The sequence below is a fragment of the Passer montanus genome, unplaced genomic scaffold (genome assembly GCF_014805655.1).
Source record: "Passer montanus isolate IOZ18808 unplaced genomic scaffold, ASM1480565v1 scaffold100, whole genome shotgun sequence".
NCBI classification, from domain to species: Eukaryota; Metazoa; Chordata; class Aves; order Passeriformes; family Passeridae; genus Passer; species Passer montanus.
In genome coordinates this window covers 1,639,593-1,663,137 of record NW_024356506.1, presented here as the reverse complement: position 1 = coordinate 1,663,137, position 23,545 = coordinate 1,639,593, and the positions used below count along the sequence as shown (strand labels likewise).

The window sequence follows — 23,545 nt, the reverse complement described above, 5'->3', positions numbered from 1 at the left end:
ATTTAACACATAAAATAATTCCATTAAAAGACCCCACACTCAGTTTCTTGAATAGGACAGGTAAATAATTTAAAATATGAGGCAGCACTAGGGATCATGCAATTCTATTACACAACAGATGCGCTGTTGAACTGAAATTTTATGTACATCCATTTATTTATTTAATTTTTAAGGCACAGGCAGCAAGTGCTGGGAAATCAATCAGTCCAGAGTGTTTCTAATAGAGACACATTATTAAGTGCATGTTGCCAGCCAAATTTCATTACACCTCTGTAATTACAATATATCCTTCCCATTGTTGCAGGCATGCGTCAGACTCATTAAAGCAATATACCAAAGCCACCAGAGTTTGTCCAGGTTGTATCTTGATTAATCCAGATATATCTCCTAACTTGCACTGCCAGGCAGGGAGGCAGTTTGGGGATGCTAAATTTAAGTCATTACTACAGTGTTTAAAAGCAAAGCAAATCTGCTCATCAGCAGAGCCTCCCCAGGGTAAAGAGGGTGAGCAAGAAGCTAATGAAGGAACTGGAGTTTAGGCTTTGTTTGTTTTATTAAACAGCTTGATCTTGGTGACAGATCCCTGTTGGAAAAACGCTCCATAACATTCTAACAGATCCCAACCACAAGATGTGCCTGGAAACTTTCTGGCACAGCCAAACAGCAAAGCAGAGCCAGAACGTGGGGTAACACTTGAATTATCTGTGCTGCCTGCACATTTTCTGCAAGCAGGAAAGATGAACTGTGCAATCACCTCTCCCCTGAGAGTGGAGGCACACCAAAATAATGTCATGGCTGAGCCAGGGGAAATACTTCTGCCTGAACTCAGCACTGGGGAGGCCACACCTCAAATCCTGGGGTCGGTTTGGGCCAATCACGAGAAGGGCATCGAGGGGCTGGAGTGTGTCCAGAGGAGAGGAAGGAGCTGGGGAAGGGGCTGGAGCACAGATCTGATGAGGAGCAGCTGAGGGAGCTGGGGCGGGGCTCAGCCTGGAGAAACGGAGGCTCCAGAGAGACCTCACTCTCTACAATTCCCTGACAGGAGGGTGAAACCAGGGTCAATGTCCATTCCTAGGGAACAAGGGATAGGACAAAAGGAAATGGCCTCACAGATGTCCATTCCCAGGGAACAAGGGATAGGACAAGAGGAAATGGCCTCACACTCCCCCATGGGAGGTTTAGATTGGATATTTGGGAACATTTCTGAAGTTAAAAGCTTGTCAAGCACTGGATAAGGCTGCCCAGGGAAGTGGTGGAGACACCATCCCTAAAATGTGTGGATGTGGCCCTTAAGGACATGGTTCAGGTGCATGGTTGGATTTGATGATTTTAAAGTTTTTTCCAACCTAAATTCTACGACACTATGATTGCTTGACTGACAAAGATAAGAGTGAGGAAACCATGCATTAGCAGCCCTGTGGAGATGCTCCAGGGAATTACACTTAACACATTCCCAGATTCCCAAATGGGACAGTAGAAGCAGGAGGGACACTCACTTTCTGCACAGCTCCGTATCTCTGGATGGCATCAGACAGTTGGTTCTTCAGCCTGTCCAGCTGAAGCCTTTCTTGCTGCATTGGGAAAAAAAAGAAGGCTGGTTAGCAGGTCTGTCAGAGATAAATCCTCTAGTAGGTTCTGTCTGTGACCATGGGAAATTGTCCTGGTGGGAAACACCAAATAAATAAGGTGGGTACCAATGGTATCCTAAAAGAATCAGTCACATCAGGACTGCCAGGATGCAATAGGATTTTATTTTAGGAAATGTGATGATTTGGTCTTTCAGGCCAGGTTAAAGTAAAAAAAATAAAATGCCACTTTGGATATTCAAGATAGCATTGGAGAAAAAAAACTGAGGGGATCTTTCTATAAAAAGTTCTTTTTCCACATGATAAATCATGATAGAGTTGATCACCTAATTTGGGAAATTTACTGGACTTGAAAAGTCAAACAGCCACAACACAACATCCCCTCTCCTTGGTCTGACTGTCAGAAACCAGCTTATCTTCATGTTTTCCAAAACATGAACACAAATGTCACTGCCTTTATGGATGGAGCTTGCTCCAGCAAGGTTTTTATTTATGTTTTAAAAAAAACCCCTAGTGTTTAAAAAAACCTCTAATGCTACCTGTGTTCCTGTGTTCTTGGATGGAAGAGCACAGCCTGATGTAAGAATCTAACATGCTTCCAAATCTCTGCTCTCAGAGGGAATGACCAAACCCAAATAGTTCTCCTAGAACAGTTCTACATCCTGGATTTCAGATTTCACATAGGCAGCTCATATGTCCAGATTTTACAGAGGGAAATACTGCAAGGAAGAGAGATGTCACCTTAAAAAACAAGTGGAAAACAAAACTCAGTCTACACTAAAGCTCCTGAGCAGAAATGTTCACTTTCCAGCCACTTCAGCTGTTTCAGAAAACTGCTTGGGATTACAAAAGTAGATTTTATAAAGGAGGGGATAAACACTTTTAATTTTAATGGTAGTTTTTTCACACACAGAAGAACATCCCAGTTCTTCATCTAAAGATTTAAAAACATTTTTAGAGCAGGGCAAGTGTCATTATTCCCATTCTACAGATAAAGGTCCATAAACCTTATGTTTGTTCCACGTGCAAAATTAGATAAGATTGTCACCCTGGAGAGCAGATCTTATCCTCCAGCATTTACCCTACCAAAAAATGGAATTCCAGCTCTACCTCTCTATTTACATCCTTTGAGGTTAGTTTGGAATGAAGCCCTAAAAGAGCCATTTTCCATCAGTCTCCTGCCTTGTGGCACACTGATCCACTTAGAGCAGCATCTTTGCTCCTGCAATACTATCAATTTGCTCAGCTGGGCATCCTGACTCCAATATCTCCAGCAGCACTTGGAGATTTATGGGAAGTCAGAGAACGTCCCATATTGCATCTCGTTGGCAGTGCATTACTGGTGGAAAATAAGGAAGAAAGGGAGGAAAAAAGCCTCTTTTTTTTTTCTGTGTGTGCATGCAAAGCAATCCACAAAAAAATGGATTGGTGAGGGCTAACTATAAAGCTCTGTAAGGCTTTTCATGCTGTGAGTAATTTTATGGGAGGAGAGTTTGCAGTGCTACTCAGATTCCCATGAGGAACTTACTGACCAGCAGCCAATATCCACCAGAACAATTTTTTCTATATAAGAGACAGTGGCTAGAGGCTTTCTATCAAAATTTGTAGGTTTAATTACTAAAATTCTACTGTTAAAAAGAATAATAATAATAAAAAAAATTTAAATTAATTGACCAGTGAGCTGAAAATAGTTATTATACATGTATTAGAGAGCAGCAAATTGATTCCTCTTATTACTGAAATTGTTTCTGTGTCTATTTCCTTCAGCTCTTAAATATTTTCCCTTCAACTTTCCATTTTTCTCCCCATGACAGTAAAACCTCTTCTCCTGAAAGTTCCCATGGGCTTCAAGGGCAAATAATGACATTCTTGTGTGGCACTGTAATTGAGTTTAATGTGACCTTGCCTGATTCCCCTTTGGACCCAATTTATGTCACAAAATAGAGCCTGGAGATGAGCACAAAAAAGAAAAAAACAAAAAACAAAACAAAAGGCCCAGATCCCCATATCTCCAAGGCAGCATCTTCTGTTTCATCAAGCTCAGATGTAATTATGCAAGAAGACAAGAAAATTTAAAAAAAATAAAACCAACCAAAAACAAACAAACAAACAAAAAAAAAACCAGTCCTTGCCATCCATCAGTAGTCAAAGCAATATGTTTAAATTATTCTTGCATTAATCTTGATGCCTACATGTGGAAACAGTCATTCCAGGCCCCCCTCCCCATCCTCTGGAGCAGATCATCACCCGCTGATTTTTTTAGGCCGGCTGAGTTGCACATGGTCCTTCACAGGCTATCAAGGTGGCCTCGGGTGATCCAAGTTTTAAATCCTTATCTCAACTGCCTGTTGGCAAGTGCCATAAATCCAGGCTGTAAAAACCACTTGGTCAGAAATGAGTTGTGTGTTCAGAGCAGTCTTATTTCTAGGTGGAAGGGCAGTGAGAACAGGTTGAAGTAATACAGGACCTCGGAAAATGGCAGGTAGTGAATGAAAATAAAACATGAACTCAGGGAAGTTCCTGACTTAGAAACCATATTGATGCTGGAAGCAAGAGTGTAACAGAAATCAAGTAAAATTGTCCTTATTTTCATTTCAGGTGTTGAATGTCATGTGGCTGAAAATTCTCCTTTAACTCCTCACACTAGCTGGAATCTGGTCTCCACAGCTTGCTTGTGTTCTTGCCCATGATGCCAAGTCAGCAGTAACATCTGGGGTATAAAATAATTGTTGGAAGGTCCAAAACCTTCTGTTTTTCCAGTCTTTGCTCTGGGGAAAATGGGATGGGGACCATTCCTGCCCTGTGACACTGATGCTGAGTGGAACCTAGAGATGACAGCCCAGCCTGCACACAAAACAGATGGGATTTTCTGGGATAAGTGGGAATTCAGAGTGGGGTAAATTCTATTTTAAAATCCTGCTCTGATCTGGCCTTTATTTATCTACCCCCAAAGCTGCCTTTTCACTAGCACACAGCACTGAAGCAGTGTCATATCCAGATATATTCCATGGCTTTGGCCTTTCCAGACACAACACATTCCCAAACTCACCTGCACCCCACGACTGAGTCTTTAACCAATGCCAAACTCATGTGAAGCCAGATGATTTCTGCAATATTTTCACCCAAACTCAGACCCTGAGATGGATATGAACTGGCCAAAGTCTTTGTTGCTGAGTTCTTGATTTCCAATTCTACGTGATCCAGTTTTGGGAGGAGAACTGATGTCTGCAGCTGTTTCCCCTTGGATCATTTATAAGTGAAAACTACATTTGTTTGAGAGGAAAGGAAGTTATAGCAAGACACAGAGGTTAACAGCTTTAAAGCACCCACTGCCACTTCTTATTTTCATTATTCCTCCTTTCACAGAGCCCATCATTCTCCCCCAACAGCATCTTGACTGACACATACCCTGGATGAGCCTCTGACAACCTCAGACAGCTGCTTGATGGCTTTGGTGCTAGTCGTGATGGTTTTATTAGTCTCCTGCTGGGTGGCATGCCTGCAGAAGAGAAGAGATGATGGGAATTGCAATTGAAATTAATTGCATAATGAGACACTTGGAGAAATCTATCAAGCTGCAGAGCAATTGAGACAACACAACAACAGCAGCACACGGAGGCTCAGGAGGGCTGCAGGAGTCCTGGGTCTTGACCAGCACTGGAAGCCAGAAGGAAATACTGGGAAGGAGCTGCCCAAAATATTTTTCCTCCTGTCAGCACAAAGACAATGCCTGTGAACCATTCAAAGGGAAGTGATGAGGTGAAAACAGGGGTGAACAGGGAATAAGGCCATCACAGATGTTTGGTATTGCAAATTTTCAAGGAAGGGTTTTACAGCAAAAGGAGACATGACTGGGGAGTTGTCTGGCTTGCCCAGGAAAAATATTGTTCTCAGGAGAGAAATCTGAAATTGAGCAGGACAAATTTACTTACCCTGGTCATCTACCCCTTAATGACACAGTATCTCCAGGAAAGCACTGGGGATGTGAAGGTGCAGAGCTGCTTCACCAGCACTGAAACAGGCAGAACCAGCCATCCCTCCAGTCAGAGGTGTCCCTTTTACACCCCAAATTCCAGTACCATTATTCCTTGTAAGCACTGGTTGCTGGCCTTGCTCTTTGGGACCATATAAACAAATGGGAAGAGACATAAATGCTTCCCAAAGGTATTTATTAGCTCAGTCCAGTAGTTCTCAAGCTTTCTAAGGTCAACAGGGCACACTCAGCTTCTAAGCTTCTCCAGAGAGCACTTCATATCCTTTCAGTCAGAAAGAAGTGGTTTTCTGTGAGGTTTCATTCAAAACCTCAAGAAATACCTGGAAAAGACCGGAGAAAATGATGTTTTTTCTCCCTTTGAGAACACACACGAGCATGAGCCACAGTTGTATCGAAAACACTCATATGAAGACTCAACTGTCACTGCTTTTTTTTTTTTTTTTTTTTTAGAGTGTTGAGATGTGAAGTGAATGGAAGTTCTTTGATTAAAAAATGTAAAAATGTCTATTCATGGCCACTCGGTCCTGAAGACCCATGGCTTGTCCTGTCTATTCAGCTCCTTCCTTCTTCTCTGTCAGTTCTGATGGAGAGTACATGTCTTTTGAGACTTAGGTCATCTCTTCCATCACCTCCTTTGAAGAGCAAGGCCAGTCCCCAAACAGCTTTTACCAAACAGAGCCTAAACTACAAAAACATTGAGACCTCTCTTGTTGAGGTCTTAATCCAAAGTTCAGCAGTTCTTTCCCCACTCCAATGTTTTTGTGCAAACAGCTGAGCTGGGAAAGCTGTCCAGGATCATGGAATCATAGGATGGCCTGGGATGGAAAGGACCTCCAAGCTCATCCATTTCCAACCCCCTGCCATGGGCAGGGACAACTTGCAGTGGACCAAGTTGCTCCCAGCCCCATCCAACCTGGCCTTGGACAATTCCAGGGATGGGGCAGCCACAGCTTTTCTGGGCAATCTGTGCCAGGGCCTCACCACCCTCCCAGTAAATAAAATTACACTTGAGTTCATACAAGGTACCTGCAAGTGAAAGCTTAGTGCACATGAAGACAACATCTCTTAGTTGCACAACAGGAATTCAGATGTGTGTCAATGGTTGAATGCTCACACAAAAGGCATGGATTCCTCTGGCACCACACAAAAAGGAGAAATAATCCCATGTAAAGACAAAATCAGATCCAATAACGAGTTATTACCTCTGTTTATTTAAATTAAGATACAATTTCTGTGTTAATTCACCAAAATGCACTTCATTTACTGATGATCCCAGGACTCACCACACCAGCTGAGCAATTACATCACTTTTAATTTGAGATGGAAGAGGTCACATCTATCACAGACAGGTATTTCTCACTACCATGGAAAGAGAGGGAGCTGGGAATTGAATCCTGTCACATTGCTAACATTGAGGAGTGCACAGTCAGCCTGATCCCCAATCTCTTAATCAAGTATATCTTGCCACCAAATGCATGAATTCTACAAGCAGCAGATTCAAATCTCAGATTTCCATACCTAATTCCTCTTAATGGAAAGCAAGATGCTGGAGTTGACATCCATTTTGCAGACCTCATTAAATTATCTGCCCACAGAATAACTCAGGGATTTACATACCACTAATGCTCCATCTCCAAAGTAAAATGGCTTGTTAGGCTCTTGCATCTGATCCTTCCCAATCTCTAAAGTTAAATAAAACCATCTTCATTTGCATTGTAATGTAAATTTTATGTTAGATATCTTACGTAATAAATTCATGCTGGGCACGAACTTTACTCTGCTGGAAAAATAAGTGGGAGCAGGAGTACAAAAAAATAAAAGTTCTGCCTTCCAGCTCTTAATTCAAAATGCACTTTAACCAACATGCTGGTGCTTGATTTTGGCACTTCCCACTATGTTGTCAGCACAATTAACTTCTTATTCTTCAGTCTCAGAGATGCGCTCAGGAATCAGACAATGATTATATTTAATTGACATTAAATGCTATTAAGATCTTAATTTTAAAAAAAGCCATCTCAAAACACTGCTTCCTGAAGTATTTTATTTTAATTTGTAATGGTAACAAGATACGTTGTTGTTGTTGTTTTTATTATTAGTATTAACAGCATTATTAGTATTATTATCTGTCTTTATATTCTGCTCCCCATGGAAGTGTGGAAGTTAATTAGAGGGGTGTCTCTCATGAATAAAATTTCCTTCTCAAAAGAGTCTTCCACACAACAGTAAGTTAATACTCCTTCTGTGGAACTACCAAGTACCTAAAATACAAACGCAGCAAAAGATTTACCTGTCTACAGCTCTACTCTGAAAACAAACCCTGGCAGGGTGAGCACCAGAGAGAGCATCTCTTAGGAGGGGTAACATCTCTTGCTGAGCATTTCTGCGTGCACAAACGCTGCGAAGACAAAGCACTAAATAATCCAGGAGATGCCAAACTGCTGCCTACGAGCTCCCCGTGGCTGCTGTTTCCTCTGCTGGAGGAGCACGGTCCAGCGAATCCCTGATCCCCAGCTGCTCACAGTTTGTTCTTTGAGCGATCATCTCTCTAATTTATTTATCCAGTTTTAAAAGGAGCTCGGCGAAGCGGCGGCTGCTCCCCGCCATCCGCAGGGACACTGGGAAGGAGCTGAACTTCTGCCTCTGCTGCTTCTTTAAGCCTCTTGATGAATGGCCAAGCCAGTGGAAAAATAATCAGACCCCAAGTGCAACAGCAAACACCAGCAAGGGAGGGAGTTCTCTCTGCCTCCCTGTGCCTGCTGATACACACAATAATCCCACAGAGCTTCGTTTTCCAGCTCCGGCAGGAAATGCCATTTCCATTCATAAAACAAGATACAGATTATTTTATTTTCATCTGATCCCTAATGGAAGAGCAATAATGCATTTTTCAGGTACAGATCAAAGATACCTTTGCTGTACTGGTTTGAACATCATTAGATTCAGAATCACCTCTTTTAGCACAGGGCAACTGCACAGCAATGGAGTCATTTTTGCACTTAAGAGTGGTCAAGTAGGATGGGCAAGAATTAAACCAGATAGCTCAGCATAACTCAAAACTTGTCTTTTTCACAGCTGCTGTAATATTTACTGCAGTTTTCTTATCCAAAAAGTGGTAAAAGTCAGAGTACTTTGAGCAGAGCACTGAGCTGCAGGATCTGTGGCTTAAGCAGAAGTAGGTTGAGCAGCTGCATTTACATTTATTTCATTGCTGCTGGAGACAGAGATGCAAAAGGGAGCATCAAATATGCAGAGGGAGATTGGCACCACAGGACATCTCCTTCCTGCCTTACAGATGGATTCTGTGAAGGACTGGTGGATGTAGGAACTGATAGGCCCCAGCAAACCTCAAATAGATAGATAAAACTTCATACATTGCCCACAGGGACAGCAATGGATCCTAAGGATCCTATTCCCTTTTCTCCAGCTATTAAAGGTGTTTAACTACAGAGAAAATCCAACGGAGATTCTTTGTGGTTTGTGGAGGGGAGGCACCTGTAGCATGAAGTTCTGCCTGGAATGTGGTCAAAAACCTCAAATAATGCCCTATTTTTCAGACTGTTAGTGGTGGGATGAGAGGGGCACCCTGTGCTAGGTTTTGGTGTTAAATTGTGTTAAAACCCATCTGCCATGCAAACTTGGTTCAAACCAACACCCTGACAGTGAGGCAGAGATTTGGCACATGACTGGCAGTCAGCCCCTGTAAGCTACAAAAGTCCAGTCCCGTTTTCATACATATGAAAACACATATTCATACATTTTCTAACCTATTCCTCTTTGGAGTGTGTGTGGACATTCATCCTTTGGGTAAAGAATGTGCCCCAAGGATGTCCCTCAAGGCTGAGTGAAAAAGATTTGCCCTCAGTCATTGGCCTGGGTGAGTTACATCAATCTCTAATAATTGTTTGCTTTGGTAGATTTAACATGATTTCTTTAATGTTGCTTTGATTTAGTGCACTCTCCTATCTGATACTGTAATATTAGTTTTAGCTTTTATGCTGAGTAGAAAATAATTCTGATTGAGTTATTTTGTCTAATCATTTATCATAAGAAATAATCCATTTTCATAGACATGTATCTGATTTGCCATCATTAAAATCTGAGGGACAAAGTTGTAAAACTTAGACTGTTGATAAAGTCTGGGGATAATCCTGGTTCCAGCTGCTTGCTCCCAGGCTCCTCTCTGAGGAGTTTAGAAAGCAAAGGGATCCTCTCTGCACCTCATGACTCAATGGGACCTTCTCTAACAAACTCTGTCTGAAGCTCCCACTCCAACCTTCAACAGCACCTCCAAAACGATGCAGAGAATCCTCACTGGAGAGGTGACCCAGCCTTATGGTGCATCCTACACAGCCAGGATGATCCTACAGCAGAACCAGAGAACATCCTGAGTTGGAAGGGACCCACGAGGATCATCCCAGCCCAACTCCTGGCCCTGCACAGGACAATCCCAACAATCCCACCACAACCCTGAGAGAATTGTTCAAATACTCCTTGAGCTCTGGAAGTCTCGGGGCTGTGACCAGTCCTTGGGGAGCCTGTTCAGTGCTCAATGACATTTTGGGGGAAGAACCTTTTCCTGATATCCAAATGCAACCTCCCCTAACACAGCTCCAGACACTGAGATCAGTGTCTGCCTCCCTTCTTGCCATCATGAGGAAGATGAAACACTCATCTATAGGATGGAAACGTTTTCTGCCTTAGATCACTGCACTTTACAGAATCACAGAAATGCCAGGATGCATGGAAAATCATGCTGTGAAAAGGTGACAGAGGAGTTCTGCAAGTTTATTTGAATGGAGTGAGACAGTCCACCGGGGCACAGACTGTGGAGTTTTCTCTCTCTCTCTGGGATTTTGGAGAGCACATCCTTCTTTTAACCCAAACTCCCAGCTGCACGTGGCCCTCTTCCTTTCCCCATTGCCTGAGGTACCAGGAAGGTGCAGACTTCCCAAACCACCTACCCCACATTTTCCCTTGAACCTGGCATTTTACCCCAAAGCTCAGAAAATCGGGCTTGTGCAGACCCACTTGTTTCAGCAGTCAAACTGTCTGGGTTCTATGACAATCCTTAAAGTTAAAAGAGATATTAAGACCCATTTCAAAGACATTAATATCAATCCCCTCACCCATGGAATTGTTTATAAAGGCATTAGCACACATCTTTCCTATCCAGGACTTGTGGCTCTGTTTCTGCATGATGAATGCAGGGGGCATCTCTCACCTCCAAATAAAGCAGGAAAACAAACCAGGAGGAAAGGTTATTTTTTAGAATCACAGAATCACAGTCTTGTGGCATGGTTGGGGTTGAAAGCAACCTCAGAGATCAAACCCTGTGCCTCGGGCAGGGATGCCACCCATTAGATCAGGTTCCTCAGGGCCCCATCCAACCTGCCCTAAGTTGTTGCACTAATTTTCACCAAGCCCTAAAGTATATTTTCTGTGTTGTTACAACCATCAAAGGAAGAACAGTTAAATCTACTTATTCTGGCTCCAAACTGACTTTCTCAGCCATTTTCCCCCCATTTTTTTCTTCTTCAACACCTAATTGTGCATGTTGAGGAATAGTTTACAACAGAGCGAAATAAGAGCTGTAATTCTGATCTGTCAGCAAACCCCTTTGCATAGGTGTAAATCATCCAGCAGAGTAAAAGTCAGGAGAAATACAGACTGCTACTTCCAGGTTTCAAGCCACACAATATTCTAAAATAAAAGCATCATGGATTTCCAATTTACCTGTCACTTGAAAGTATTAGGAGACGTGGCACTATTTTTCTTACAGGAGCTTAGGGGATGGGCTGTGGCTGTGTGGGAAAAGAAGGGGAGGTATTTCAAACCCACCTGACATGAGTGAAATACCATCTATAGAGAGGAACACAGTTTGCAGTTCTGCTGTTCAGTGGTTCTGCATTAAAACCAGGAATTTCTGTCAGCAGCCCGCACAAATTTCATCACAGAAGTGCAAACCTTAGCAAAATTTTTCATGGCTTTTTCAATACCTATTTTTAAATACCTTTTTTATCATGGCTTCTTAAAATTAAATCATCATAAATAAAGAAGCAGTTATTACTGAAATAAGGAGAAAGCTTGCTCCCCTGAAGGATTTAACCAGATGCAGGCAGCTAGTTACTCATTAACCACCACCAGCAATTCAGATTTGTCTTTTTCAACTAAATTATCTGCAGAACAGTTTATGAGAGCCCCCCCCCCCCTTAACCCTGCATCACCTACAGATTAGTTCAGCACTGCCTCAGACTCCATCTGTCAAGTCACTGCTGACAGCTCTCAAAAAGGACCCCTCGGGAAGCAGTTCAGCAATGTCACTGCCATTAGTCACCTCTCACGTTGTTTCTCTTTCTCCCACCCATACTATACCCAAGGAAGCTTTAATTTTAAAAGTCCCACTTTCCTTCCCAATGGGAGAGCCCCTTGAATCCTTTGTAACTGCCCTGCTAGCTCTTGAGATATATTACACCTTCCTCTCCCTCATTATGCAGTGAGGCTCTTAGTTTATGAGAGGCAGAAAGGAAAGCAATTTAATTTGTCATAATTTCATTTTGATGAACTCTGATGCCTACTGATCACGATAGTTATAATTTACTTTTTTTCCCCCTCCAGGTGCTGATAAACTACTTATTTCTTTTTACCTATTCTTGCAACTTCACTTGTGCTGAGGTAAACCATCCTCCTGCACCAGATTTCTGCAAAAAGCAAACAGATCCCTCCCTTCCCAGCCCAAGGACCTCAGCTGCCCTGTGTGAGCTCTAAATATCCACCCAAATTTCTGGAATTGCCCTGAAAATCCTTTTAGCTCCCCGAGATAAACGGCACCAAGGCTGTGACCGCTCTGATTGCTTTTGTTCCTGCTCTCTAATTCTGTCCTGCCTCTCACATTCCTGCATTAACCAGGGGACCGTGGCTCAACATCTGCCACAGAAAGGTCACCGGGATGCGGGGATGTGTTCCCACAGCAATTCTCAGCGGCATTGCCAGCGGTGCCTGCAGCAATCATCGAAAGCAGCAAGCGACACACAACCTACAGAGCTCTTATCACGCCTTCCTTCCAGGGATTTGCTGCAGCTCCTTGCTGAAGCTTGGATTGGAGCTGTCTTTCCAGGTTTTTCAGGGCTGGGACTCGATGATCTTTAGGGTTGCTTCCAGCCCAAGGCATTCTGTGATTTGATGATTCCGATTCTGCGCAGGGAAAGCTCAGGGTCGCTGCTTTTAGGGCTCTGTAGAAGGAGTTAAGTCAGCTTGAAGGGGGGAACTAAAGAGTTTCTGAGTCCTGCTTGTAGCCCAGAAATACAGAGAAAAAATTATATCCTGTAAAAGAGTTTTAGAAACTGATGGAAGGTGTCCCTGCCCATGGCAGGGGGGTTGGATTTATATGATCTTTATGGTCCCTTCCAACCCAAACCATTCAATGACTCTGTGATGAAAAAATTGCCTGTTCTGGAATGGCAGAGATGTGGGATTTGTCTTAGCTTCATCCTCAAATCTGTTTGTATGTGGACTCCAAAAAAATGCAAACTCCCTCTTAACAGTTCGCCCATTGCAGAAAACGGACTGGAAGCTGCAGACTCAAAATCCAAAATATAACAAATCCCAAAGACTTCATGAAGATAAAAGTGATGACTTTGAAGCATTTTTTACTCAAAATTTATGCTCATGTAGATTAGCTTGTGCGTTTCAGCATAGAACCACAAATATTGCTTTGAGGGTGCACAAATGTGCCAGAAGGTGCCCTGCACAGACACGCATGTAGGAAAGACAAATGGACAGGAGATAAATGGCACTGCAGATTAATGGAGTCTATTATACTTTCCACACTCCCTCTCTTGGTTTTAGCATTTAACATGCATTCAATACTCGACAGGGCACTGTGAAAAGCAAAGATGAAGGGTTCTTTACTGATGTGAATGAATGATTGCTTCAGCTCTCCTTGAAGAATCACAATGGAACCATCGTTAATAAAAGAGCCAGTACTTGGAGGATGAAAAGTTTTGGTGGAGGGAGATGTAGATTTTTTAGGCTTTATTTCAATTTTAAAATTTGCTTTTGCTGGTTCATGTGTTTTCTTGCCACCACATTTTTTCAGTGGCAAGAGCATGCAGAGCAAACATCTGCAAAAAAAAGGAACAAATCACATCAATTTCTGAGATGTAGGCATTTTCATCCCAGAAAATACATGTTTCATTAAAAAAAAAAACAAACAAAAAAAAAACCAAACCAACGTTGCTTAAACCCAGGCAATTTTCATTGAAAAATGAATCCATTTCACTCAAACAACTGCAATGAGTTTTGTTATTTTGTGAAGTGAGCAAGAAATCAAAGGAAAACAAACAGCTTGAGACACTTTTCAGCTGGCTGTGGTTATTTGTGTATTTCTAGTTAGGGGCATTAAAGCACAAACGCTCCTGTGTGTATGCTTAAATTAAGTGATGTGCCCAAACCCGGTTCCTCCATCAGGATTTAAGTGAGAAGGAAAAGGCATTAGCAGCAATTGTGCCCCTGGAATTGTCAGTGTGGAGCACACAGGCTGTCTCATACAGCCGTGAAAAATGTCCACCCTTGGACTAGCAGGAAATCTAAACAGAAAGGCAATGACCAAGCAATTCTTCTGCAGTCCAAAGAGCAGAGGCAGGTGGTTTATCATCTCCAAAAAAGTCAGCTTTAAGAACCAGCAGACAAATATCCAGAGCCCTGCAGCAGTGCAGGGACACGGTGGCTTCGTGCACAGCCCTAGCAGGAATCAGGTGCTGTGGGGTTCAGGAGGAAGCAGCTCAGCAAGAGAAACACATTTGTTACCCTGATCCCCAATTTCATCCCAGGTTATAAATGAAGGAAAAGTCACCATGAAGTTCACAGACCAAACTGGAGGAAGGTTGATTAACACTGGTTTTCTTGATGGAGAATATGAAGAAAATGTTTCAAAACAACAGCACTGGGGATACCAGGTTTGGTAGAAATACACTTTTTAGGCATTATAAAAAGACTTCATAAACCTCCATGCTGATGTTAATAAATAGTGCTCTGTGAATATAAATTATTTAAGCTGTCTGTGCAATGCAAATGGATTGGTATTTACAACAGGTGTTGAAGATGATGCAAAGTCCACTAACAGTGACACAACACACAAAGAAATCCAGTATTTAGCCAACTCCTGATCTATTTGTTTTGCTTTGGTACCATCACTGGCAGAGGCAATGGCACAGTTTTTGGTTTCCAAGACAGATGGTTATGGATCCCACAGGTTGGGTTTCCCTTGGCATCTCTTTCTTCTCCATCTGGAAACTCCATTCAGGTTGGACAAGATGATTTTGGGTTTATTAATCTAGGATTTAAATGCAACTTCGCAAACAAGTCCTGCTTCAGACATGGCTCATCCATAGAGTCCATATTCTTCTAAACAGAAAAGCATCTTTTGGACCCCTCATTACATAGACAGACCCCTTTTTGTCTCCCAAAAAAATCAGTCCACTATGTTTTATGTCCCACATTTTACCTCCCTGGTCCCAACCCTCTCTCTCACATATCCTACAGAGAAGAAACTAAATTTTCCCTCCATACCATTTCCACACCCCCAACAATATGAACTTCACCAAAATCAAACTCTGTTCACAAGTTCTCTAATTCCTAAAACAAAAACAAACAAACAAAACAAACCCCAAACCATTTCACACCAAGAGTTTGCTACTATACTTTTTTTGTTTATCAACCTCCCTAAACTCAGATGCTCAATTCCAAATTCCTGTGTAAATCTCCTCAGCCCTGGTGAGGAGGTGAGGCACATCTGGAATGCCGTGTCCAGTTCTGGGCTCCTCCGTACAGGTGAGACATGGAGCTCCTGGAATGGGGCCAGTGAAGGGTGATGAGGATGATCTGGGGAGTGGAACATCTCTGATAAGAAAATGCTGAAGGAGCTGGGGCTGTTCAGCCTCAAGAAAAGACAACTGAGAGGGGACCTCATCCCTCTGTCAGTGTCTGCAGGGAGGGCTCAGAGCAGGGACCAGGCTCTGCTTGGTGTTCCCAGCAATGGGACAAGAGGAACAGGCCAGAAATGATGCCCAGGAAGTTCCTGGACATGGGGAAGAACTTCTTTCTGAGCACTGGAATAGATCATCCAGAGAGGGCGTGGAGTCTCCCTCCCTGCAGATATTCCAGAGCCATCTGGACACAATCCTGTGCCTGTGCTCTGGGATAGAGCAGGGAGGTTGCACCAGGTGACCCCACTGTGGTCCATTCCAGCCTGACCCATTCTGTGATTCTGCATTCCCAAAACATTTCCCCAGCCACATCACCTGAGCTAGGACAGGACCTCCTGCCCCCTGACACCTCCATACATTTATAAAGCACAGCCACTCCCACCCCTCACCTGTCCAGCTCCAGCAACTGAGGAAACCTACCAGGACTTCTCACTCTGGTCCTCTGATCACATTTTCCCTGATAGGGGATGTCCAAACCACTTCCTCACCCACCTAAAATTCATCCCACATTTGTGCCCACCACGATATCCTAAGCCAGACCTGTAGCTCTCAGCCTGCCTGGTACAAAAATATTGGGACCAGAATGGGAAGCTGCAAACTGCTGCTGCTTCAGACAGAAAAAAAATTACCTTCCAATTACCTTCCTGACTCCTTCTGAAGGTGATCACTCCCACTGCTGCTGAGAACGACTTTAACTGCTCCATGTCCTGTGGGCTGGGGCTCTCTGCTCTCACCAGTGCCATTTCTGCTCACTCTGAACCTGTTGTACCTTCCTGACAAGCTCCCTCAACTCCACAGAGAGAGCAAACACCAAATGCTCCACAACTTTGTTTTTTCCCTCTCCTCCACCTTTTCCTCTGCTAGAAGGTGTTTTGGAATACAGTGCTATGCAGAGAGGGAGGTCAGCTGGAGGAAAGAGACATTTTAAAGTACAAAGTGAAGCGTAAAAGTCAATGTTGGTAACAGCGCTGGCGCTTTCTGAACACACTCCCTTGAGGCACTTGTGCCAAGATCTATTTTTTCTGATTTTGGAGGGTTTTTTTAGCAGAAGATGGGAGAACAGAAAAATGTGAACATAATATAAGGCAGGAATCAGCTTTAAAATATGTTTGCTTGAGAGCAGGATTTTTTTGTTGTGGTTTTATTTGTTTTCATACTGCACTTTGTTCTCAAAAGCACAGAGATAACTGGAAGGAATTGTGCTGGGAAGAGAAATGGATCTCAGCAGCCTACTTGCCACCTATTGCTCTATCCCTTATGCTTCATATGCCTCTTTAAATCTGACATCTCTGCAACTTTCTAAGCATAAGGGCAAGCTGTGAAGTACAAGGCAAATTAATATATTTATCCCGCACAAAGTGCAATGCACTCAAAATACAGAGTCTAAATCTCCAAATACTTTTCTTTCTCCTTCACTGTCCTTTCCATTCACCTTACATTTCCCTCTGCCTGGCAGTGCTTTTTGAGCAACACTTTAATTTAGCAGGCAGATAGATGTATCTGTCTCTTTTCAGGAATGATTACCTTTCTAAAACAGGCAAAAATCTTAAAAGAAATGCCACTGGTGAGACTCCTCTGCTCATCAGCCCCACATTTCATTACTTTAAAGATCCTTCAGGCTCTCAGGTGACAATAATGCATAATTTCCAGCGTGCCAGAAGTCGCTCTTCCCCACCACCCTGCAACTGACATCAGACCATAAAGCAGAGGAGCACTTAGATTACAAAAACACAAGGCACTTTATTGGCCCATAAAACACCCGCTAGAGCAGCCATGTGAATGAAGACCCCATTTTGTGGGGCAATAAATTTTGCACCAGCACCCAAAAGGCACTGTTATTACAGGAGTTGTGCAAATCACCATCCCTGGTCCATGACAAAAACCCTCAGACTGTGGCCAGGATGATTTGTGCCTCCACAACAATTAAAATGCACTGCTGGTCGTCCAAAAAATTAAACTTCAAAAGAGACCCTGCCCTAGTAAGAAACGAGTACAAACAGACAATAAAAGGATAAACAAACAGAATAAAAGACCTGAGGAAGTCCATTACAAATCACCAGGCTCTGAGGTTTGTTTCAGGTAAGGCAAGACTCTCTTTCTGCTGGCAGAAGCATTTAATGAACTCAGATACAGCAACTCTCTGTTTACAGGGAGGGCCAAGGGAAATATCCAAGGTTTCCAATCCATTCAAATGTGAAAACTGTGAGCCCCGTTATCAGAAACCTCTGCTGCTGATAGCAAATTTGTTCTCCAGGGGGAAAATGGATTCAGCTTAAGAACCACCGTTAAGAGTCCAATGCAGGTGCTTAAAAGAAAATTACCTGATGAAAGATCAATAATGTTTCTCCCCTCCCTGAATCGAGGCTCATGTGCAGAATAAGAAATTCCAGAGACTGAGCCTCTATTGCCTTGCTTCAACACGAGCAATTGTAAATGTAACCAGGGTAGTAAATGACATATTTAAAATCATGTGTTGAAAATCACATTGCATTTGTGCAGGTAGGGACCCAAAAAGAGAAGAAAACAGAGAAAGTCACACACTCAGTGCACTGTAAAACCAGATGGAGCAGCCCAAACGTGTTTCCTTGCAGCCTCAGTGCTTAAAAACAGCCTTTCATACAAAATGGGTAAGTGTGCTAAGTTTATGCAACAGCTGCCAAAAAGTTGAGCACATGGATCCAGCTGACAAGTTCCCTAAATGAATTCAGCAGCAATATCCATTGAAGGACCAAAGCACCACAGGTGAGATGCTACTGAAGCATGTGACTGACCTTTCCTTTTAAAATAAAAGGATTTTACATCAAAACAGGGTCAGGCTGAAATGCAAGAAGATAAAGGGAGTAATCCTAAATATAATTTTTTTTCCTTTCCCTTCCTGAATGAACAGAAGAGTTTGTTCAGCTGAAAATGGACTTCTGGAGTACAGTGAAAATCTGGAGCGTTTCAGACACGTGAGATCTTGGATAAATGGTGATGGCTCAGCTATTACAGAGCAGAAAGAGATTTTCCCCTCCTTGTCAGTTCATTAAAATCTCTGTTAGTGTGTGCTGTGGCAGCAACAGGAGGCACATGTCAACTCCAAACTTTTGGGCTGCTTTTGAGTGGTTTGAATCAATAATCCCACAGCTTTCTGAATAAAACCATTGAAATTAAAAGATGGGGATAGTTCATTATATGTAGAGTCCTGCCCTTGGATCACAACAATTCCCTGCAGTGCTCCAGGCTGGGGAGCAGAGTGGATGGAGAGGGATCCAGCATTAATTCTTTAATTGAGACAAAACAGTCAGTATCAGATATCCCAAATTCCAAACCAATTCTTGGTTTGGTTTTTTTGTTTCAGGACTTCTCCCAAGTGAACAAACCACCAACACTGGTGAGATCCAGACTCATGACTACTGATCCAGGTGACATCCAAGCCACCCTTCCAACCTCTTCTCAGGACTGCACCACCCTGGAGGCACCAAAACACAGACTGTGGCTCTCTAGTTACCCAAAAGCCTGTAGGAATCGAGTGTCTGTTCCTTCCATGGGTTTGAAAACACCAGCTCCCTGGAGACAGGCAGATTTCCTTTCCTTAAAGCTCCTTTGCTCTCCAGGCTGATTCCTGCACAGAGAATGCCACAAACAAGTTATGCACAGTCTTCTGGCTGGATCATTCACCTGGATCCCTTCCCCTTATCCCAAAATTGCCGAGAAGGTACAAAGGTAAGCGAGCTGGAGTCATGAAGTCAGCATGGGTACATGACAAAACAGGAATGAATCCCACCATTTCCCATAACTGAGGTCTGTAGTCACCTGAGGCTGCCAAAAGCCTGATCAGAGTTGGCCTTGTTCTTGTTGTTGGGTCCAGATGACAACCAGAAAACCATTCCAACCAACACGATTTTGTGATGTGTCGAGCTCTGCTCAGATTACTGGATTGATGCTTTTCCCCACAATTTATCACCCTTTTCTTTTCAGCACTTCATTCCAAGGGTAAGTGAGGGCTATCTCTGGTCAAAAAAGCAAGAGTGTATCAAAATGTTTGGAAAGCCCTGAAGCATCCACACAATTTAAATAAAATAAACTTGAAAAATAAAATCACTGCTTCCTGATAATCTACGTTTCCTCATTAATGACAGAAAATTAAAAGAAATTAAGTCATCACTGGGTGGAACAGCTAAGAGAACTAGTGATATTTTCAGCTGCATTGCTAAAGAGAAATGTTTTGTTCATATATTCCATCCAGTTAGACAAACATTTATCTGGGTATTTTGGGGTTCTCTAAGCAGCTCCATCAGACCAGAGTGCCCACGATGGTCCTGGCATGGATGCAGCCATTCCCAGCCCTGGCTGTCCCTGTCACAGGCAGCCACAACTTCAGTTCTGCAAGATTTTGGCAGATTTTACACCCTTGGTGTGATACAATTTTGTGCCATACTCTCTTACTATCTCTTACAGAAGATAAAAAATCTCTATCAGTGCAGGATCTTATCTACCCTAAAAACTCCCATAAGGAACTTGGTGAGTCAGCTCTATTCCTTTAATTACTCCACATCAATCTCTTGCATAAATGTATTAATTAAATGCCACTTCAAAAGTGTGTTTTATTATTATTTTGGAGGCTGGAAGATGTCAGAGATAACTACAAAGAAAGGTCTTTGGTGCTGTCTCACTGAGAACAGAAAATAAAACCAGCAATCCACAGCAGCAGCTTCTGTACAATGATAGAAAATCAAATTGTCAAATGTCTGGATGTATGTCAGAAAATCTGATCAGGGGACTTTTTTCTTAATAGAAAGAAAATATTGCAGAAATATCCTTCCCTTCTGCCCTTCCTCCCTGGAGAGTTGATTTTTAATACTCCTTTACTATTTCCCAAACAGCCTGGCACTGTCCAGGACAGTAAATTGGAGATGATAAAAAGTTTACCAGAGTTTAGATAACATGCCTTGTTAGAAGAGCCCAGCAGTTCAGTAACAGCTGTTGTCTCTTGAGAAAATCTGTTTGCAGATGGGATGGTTGGGGAAAATCCAAGGTATTTCAGCTAATTGTTAAAAATTCAAAGCAGCTTAGAAGCCATCTCTGAAACCACACAGATGTTAAGTAATAGAATTAAAAAGTAATAAAACTGTGGGTTCAGGAGAAAGCACTGACCACACTGAAGCCTATTTCATATATGCTGGCTTTTTTCCATGTTTCCTGTTCAGCAGAATCTTTTTTTCCCCCCTTTGTTGTTGAAGAAAATAACTGCACCTTACCTGCTCAATAAGATGAAATTTAACATTGTGACTGCTCTAGCTGATATTTGTTCAAATGTTGACTGGAAGAGCAAAAAGATTTTTTAAAAGCTTGAGGAAATAACCTTAAAAAAGGAGATGTTTTCCTACCCTGCATTTACTGTTGGATTGTCTCTTATTTTTTTCTGCTAAGATCAAAAAACTGAGGTCACCCAAGACTGCTCCTTCCCAGCCAAATATCCAACTCACATCAGCTGCCCCATTCAAAACTTTTTGTTTTGCTTTCTTTTTATTTCACAAGTGACTCCAAGGATGATTTTTCCTCCACACTGAAAGCACTGGCCAGGTGCACACTGCTCCCACAGAGAGCAGTTCCTTTTCCTTTTACAGCACTATTTTAAAAACTGCATTAATGAGCCAGGTTATTTCTGTTTTAACATTTTGGCTTCTTTCCTGCTTCAGTTCCCCTTTCTGTTGTACTCAGAACTAATTCCTGCTCCTTTTCTCCTGTTTTCTGTGCCTTGTCCATGGGGCTTGGAGGTTCACCCAGCACAGCAAAGTGATGCTCTCATTTGGGCTCTCACTGCACCACAAATGCTGGCAAACAATATCGAAATCTCATTTTAGGACCAAGATGTAATTGGGTCTGAACTTCCCTCCGGCCCTACCCTGACGTAATTCCATTACCTTTAATGGAATTACTCTCGATTTGCACCGGTGTCTTGAATTGAACTTTTGCTTTTCAGGATTTATATATCTTGTTTTCCTACCATTTAAAACAAGAAGCCAGCCAAAGTCATTTCCAACTCATTTTCCCCTCCCCAATAAATTCAGGCATTATTACAGTTTATCTCTGTGACCTCCACTTGCTCTTGTACATCATCCATCTCATTATTCACGGTTTCCGCAGGACTTTGCATTTCATTATCTCCTATTTATAATCCAAGATGTCTGAGAACAAAAGGGGGCAGGGTTCTCCAGAATACACCTTTCTGGCCTCTTTACAAATTTTCTTACTCATTTCCAGCTGCTCCCTGCCTACAGCCTCTTCTTTATCCTCCTGAAATTTGTGTCCTGTCCTTTAAATACAGCTTCCCGTGACCCACCTTGTGACTAACAAAAGGAAGATCCAAAGAGGTGTTGCAGATAATTTGTGAAGTAGCAGAAACATAAAGAGACATTTGACATTATCCAGTTTTTAGTTCAGTCCAGGTGGGAAACCATAATTGCTGATGTGGTGGGTGGTCACAAAGTGAGAGGTGGGAAAAAGGCTTCCAGTTCATCATCAAAGAACATTATTTAGCCCACACTCTGTAAATAATACTAAATTATTCAGCAATATAGTGGTGGATAAATTTTGCAAATTAAAAAGAAAGTGAAGAAATTTAAAAAAAAAGGAATTAATATATCTGGATGCAGTCACCAAATGGGAATATTCCAGTTAAATACAGGCAGCTCTATGTCTTGGCTGACTACAGAGCACTTTTGTGTGACCAGCTCAGTGAAAACACCTCTGCTGCAAGGTGTGAATCCCTCTCAGGAGGAGAGGAGACCTTCTCACCTCCAGCCTCTGCCCATCTTCACATTTCCTCCTGTTCTAGGAGCATCTCCTCAGAAAAATACAGTTCAAAAGGCTGTGAGACACCTGCTCAGCCTTTCATTTCACAAGTGGAGTCAAAAGTGCACAGTGATGGGTTGTGGATGATGCCTGGGTGATGGGTTTCCCCAGATAAGCACATTCAACTCTATTTGTTAATTGTATTTTTTTCCTTTAATTTTTTTCCTGGAGTCAACCTCTAAACTTCTCTTCTTGTCACTCCTTTCCCTGATAGATTTAAGAACTTTCTCCCCTTGAAGGGGCTTGTGCTCTGTAACAAGTCACTTCTCAGCCTCATTTATTAAAAAAAAAAAAAAAGTTATAAATAAATAAATAAACAAATAAATAAAAACTCAGACTGTGTTACAACGTTGACTGAGAAACACCTTTTTTTTTTTTTTTCATAGGTCTGAATTATGGCCTGTGTTTTCTCAGGATCTTTTTTTATACTTTAACCACAAATTGTGAACAGTGAAAATATTCCACTCTGTCCTGCTGCATAATTCCTGAGTTATACAGAGAGACAAAAAAATTCATTTTCCTTCCCCAAACTCACTTGTAAAACGGTCAAACCTGTGAATGCCATTCCTGGGAATTCCTGATGAGTTTCTGGACAGTACAGGGCAGTAATTGCAATGTGCATCTCTGTTTTTAAAATGGTTCAGATAATTTCTTTTTTGGAATAACTTTATGCCTGGCTATAGAGGAATATGCTGCTGTGCAGGACCCAGCCTAACTCAGCTCCTCCAGACTCCCCTGGTCTTTGTGCCAGCTCTGAATTCCAGTAGAAATATTTTCACAACCACTTAGCGCTGACAAGAGAAATCACTTATGAGGATCAAGCCTGATAGCAAGCACAGAGAAAACCCATTAGAAATGCTCAGTTTTGATTCCAGTTAACTTTGCAGAGAGCTGTCACACTCCTTATCCTGCCTTTCAGACTCAGTAAACTGTGGAGGAAAACTCCTCCTAGGTGTGCCTGTGCTGGGAGAAGAGCAGAGAGATTTGGGTAATAAGAATGATGTTTTTAGGTGGCGAGGGAGAGTTTAGTTCTTCATCAGAGTGAGGACTGGGCATTTGTCATTCTCCCTCAAGCACCCTCTTCCTTGAAAAGTGAAGCAGGTTGTATAAGCCAGAGGAGACACAGGATATCCCAGACACATCCC

General features: G+C 42.4%; 1 protein-coding gene across 6 annotated transcripts in view; it reads right to left on the bottom strand.

Moving 5' to 3' along the window:
- TSNARE1 (t-SNARE domain containing 1) overlaps positions 1 to 23,545 on the bottom strand; it is a 450,340-nt gene that overhangs the window by 241,529 nt on the left and 185,266 nt on the right. For all 6 annotated transcript variants that reach the window (XM_039714443.1, XM_039714426.1, XM_039714471.1 and 3 more), the window contains 2 exons: positions 4,995 to 5,085; positions 1,497 to 1,571 (listed from right to left, as the gene is read on the bottom strand). In XM_039714443.1, the coding sequence (XP_039570377.1) occupies positions 1,497 to 1,571; positions 4,995 to 5,085 (166 nt within the window). The remainder of the gene's footprint in view (positions 1 to 1,496; positions 1,572 to 4,994; positions 5,086 to 23,545) is intronic.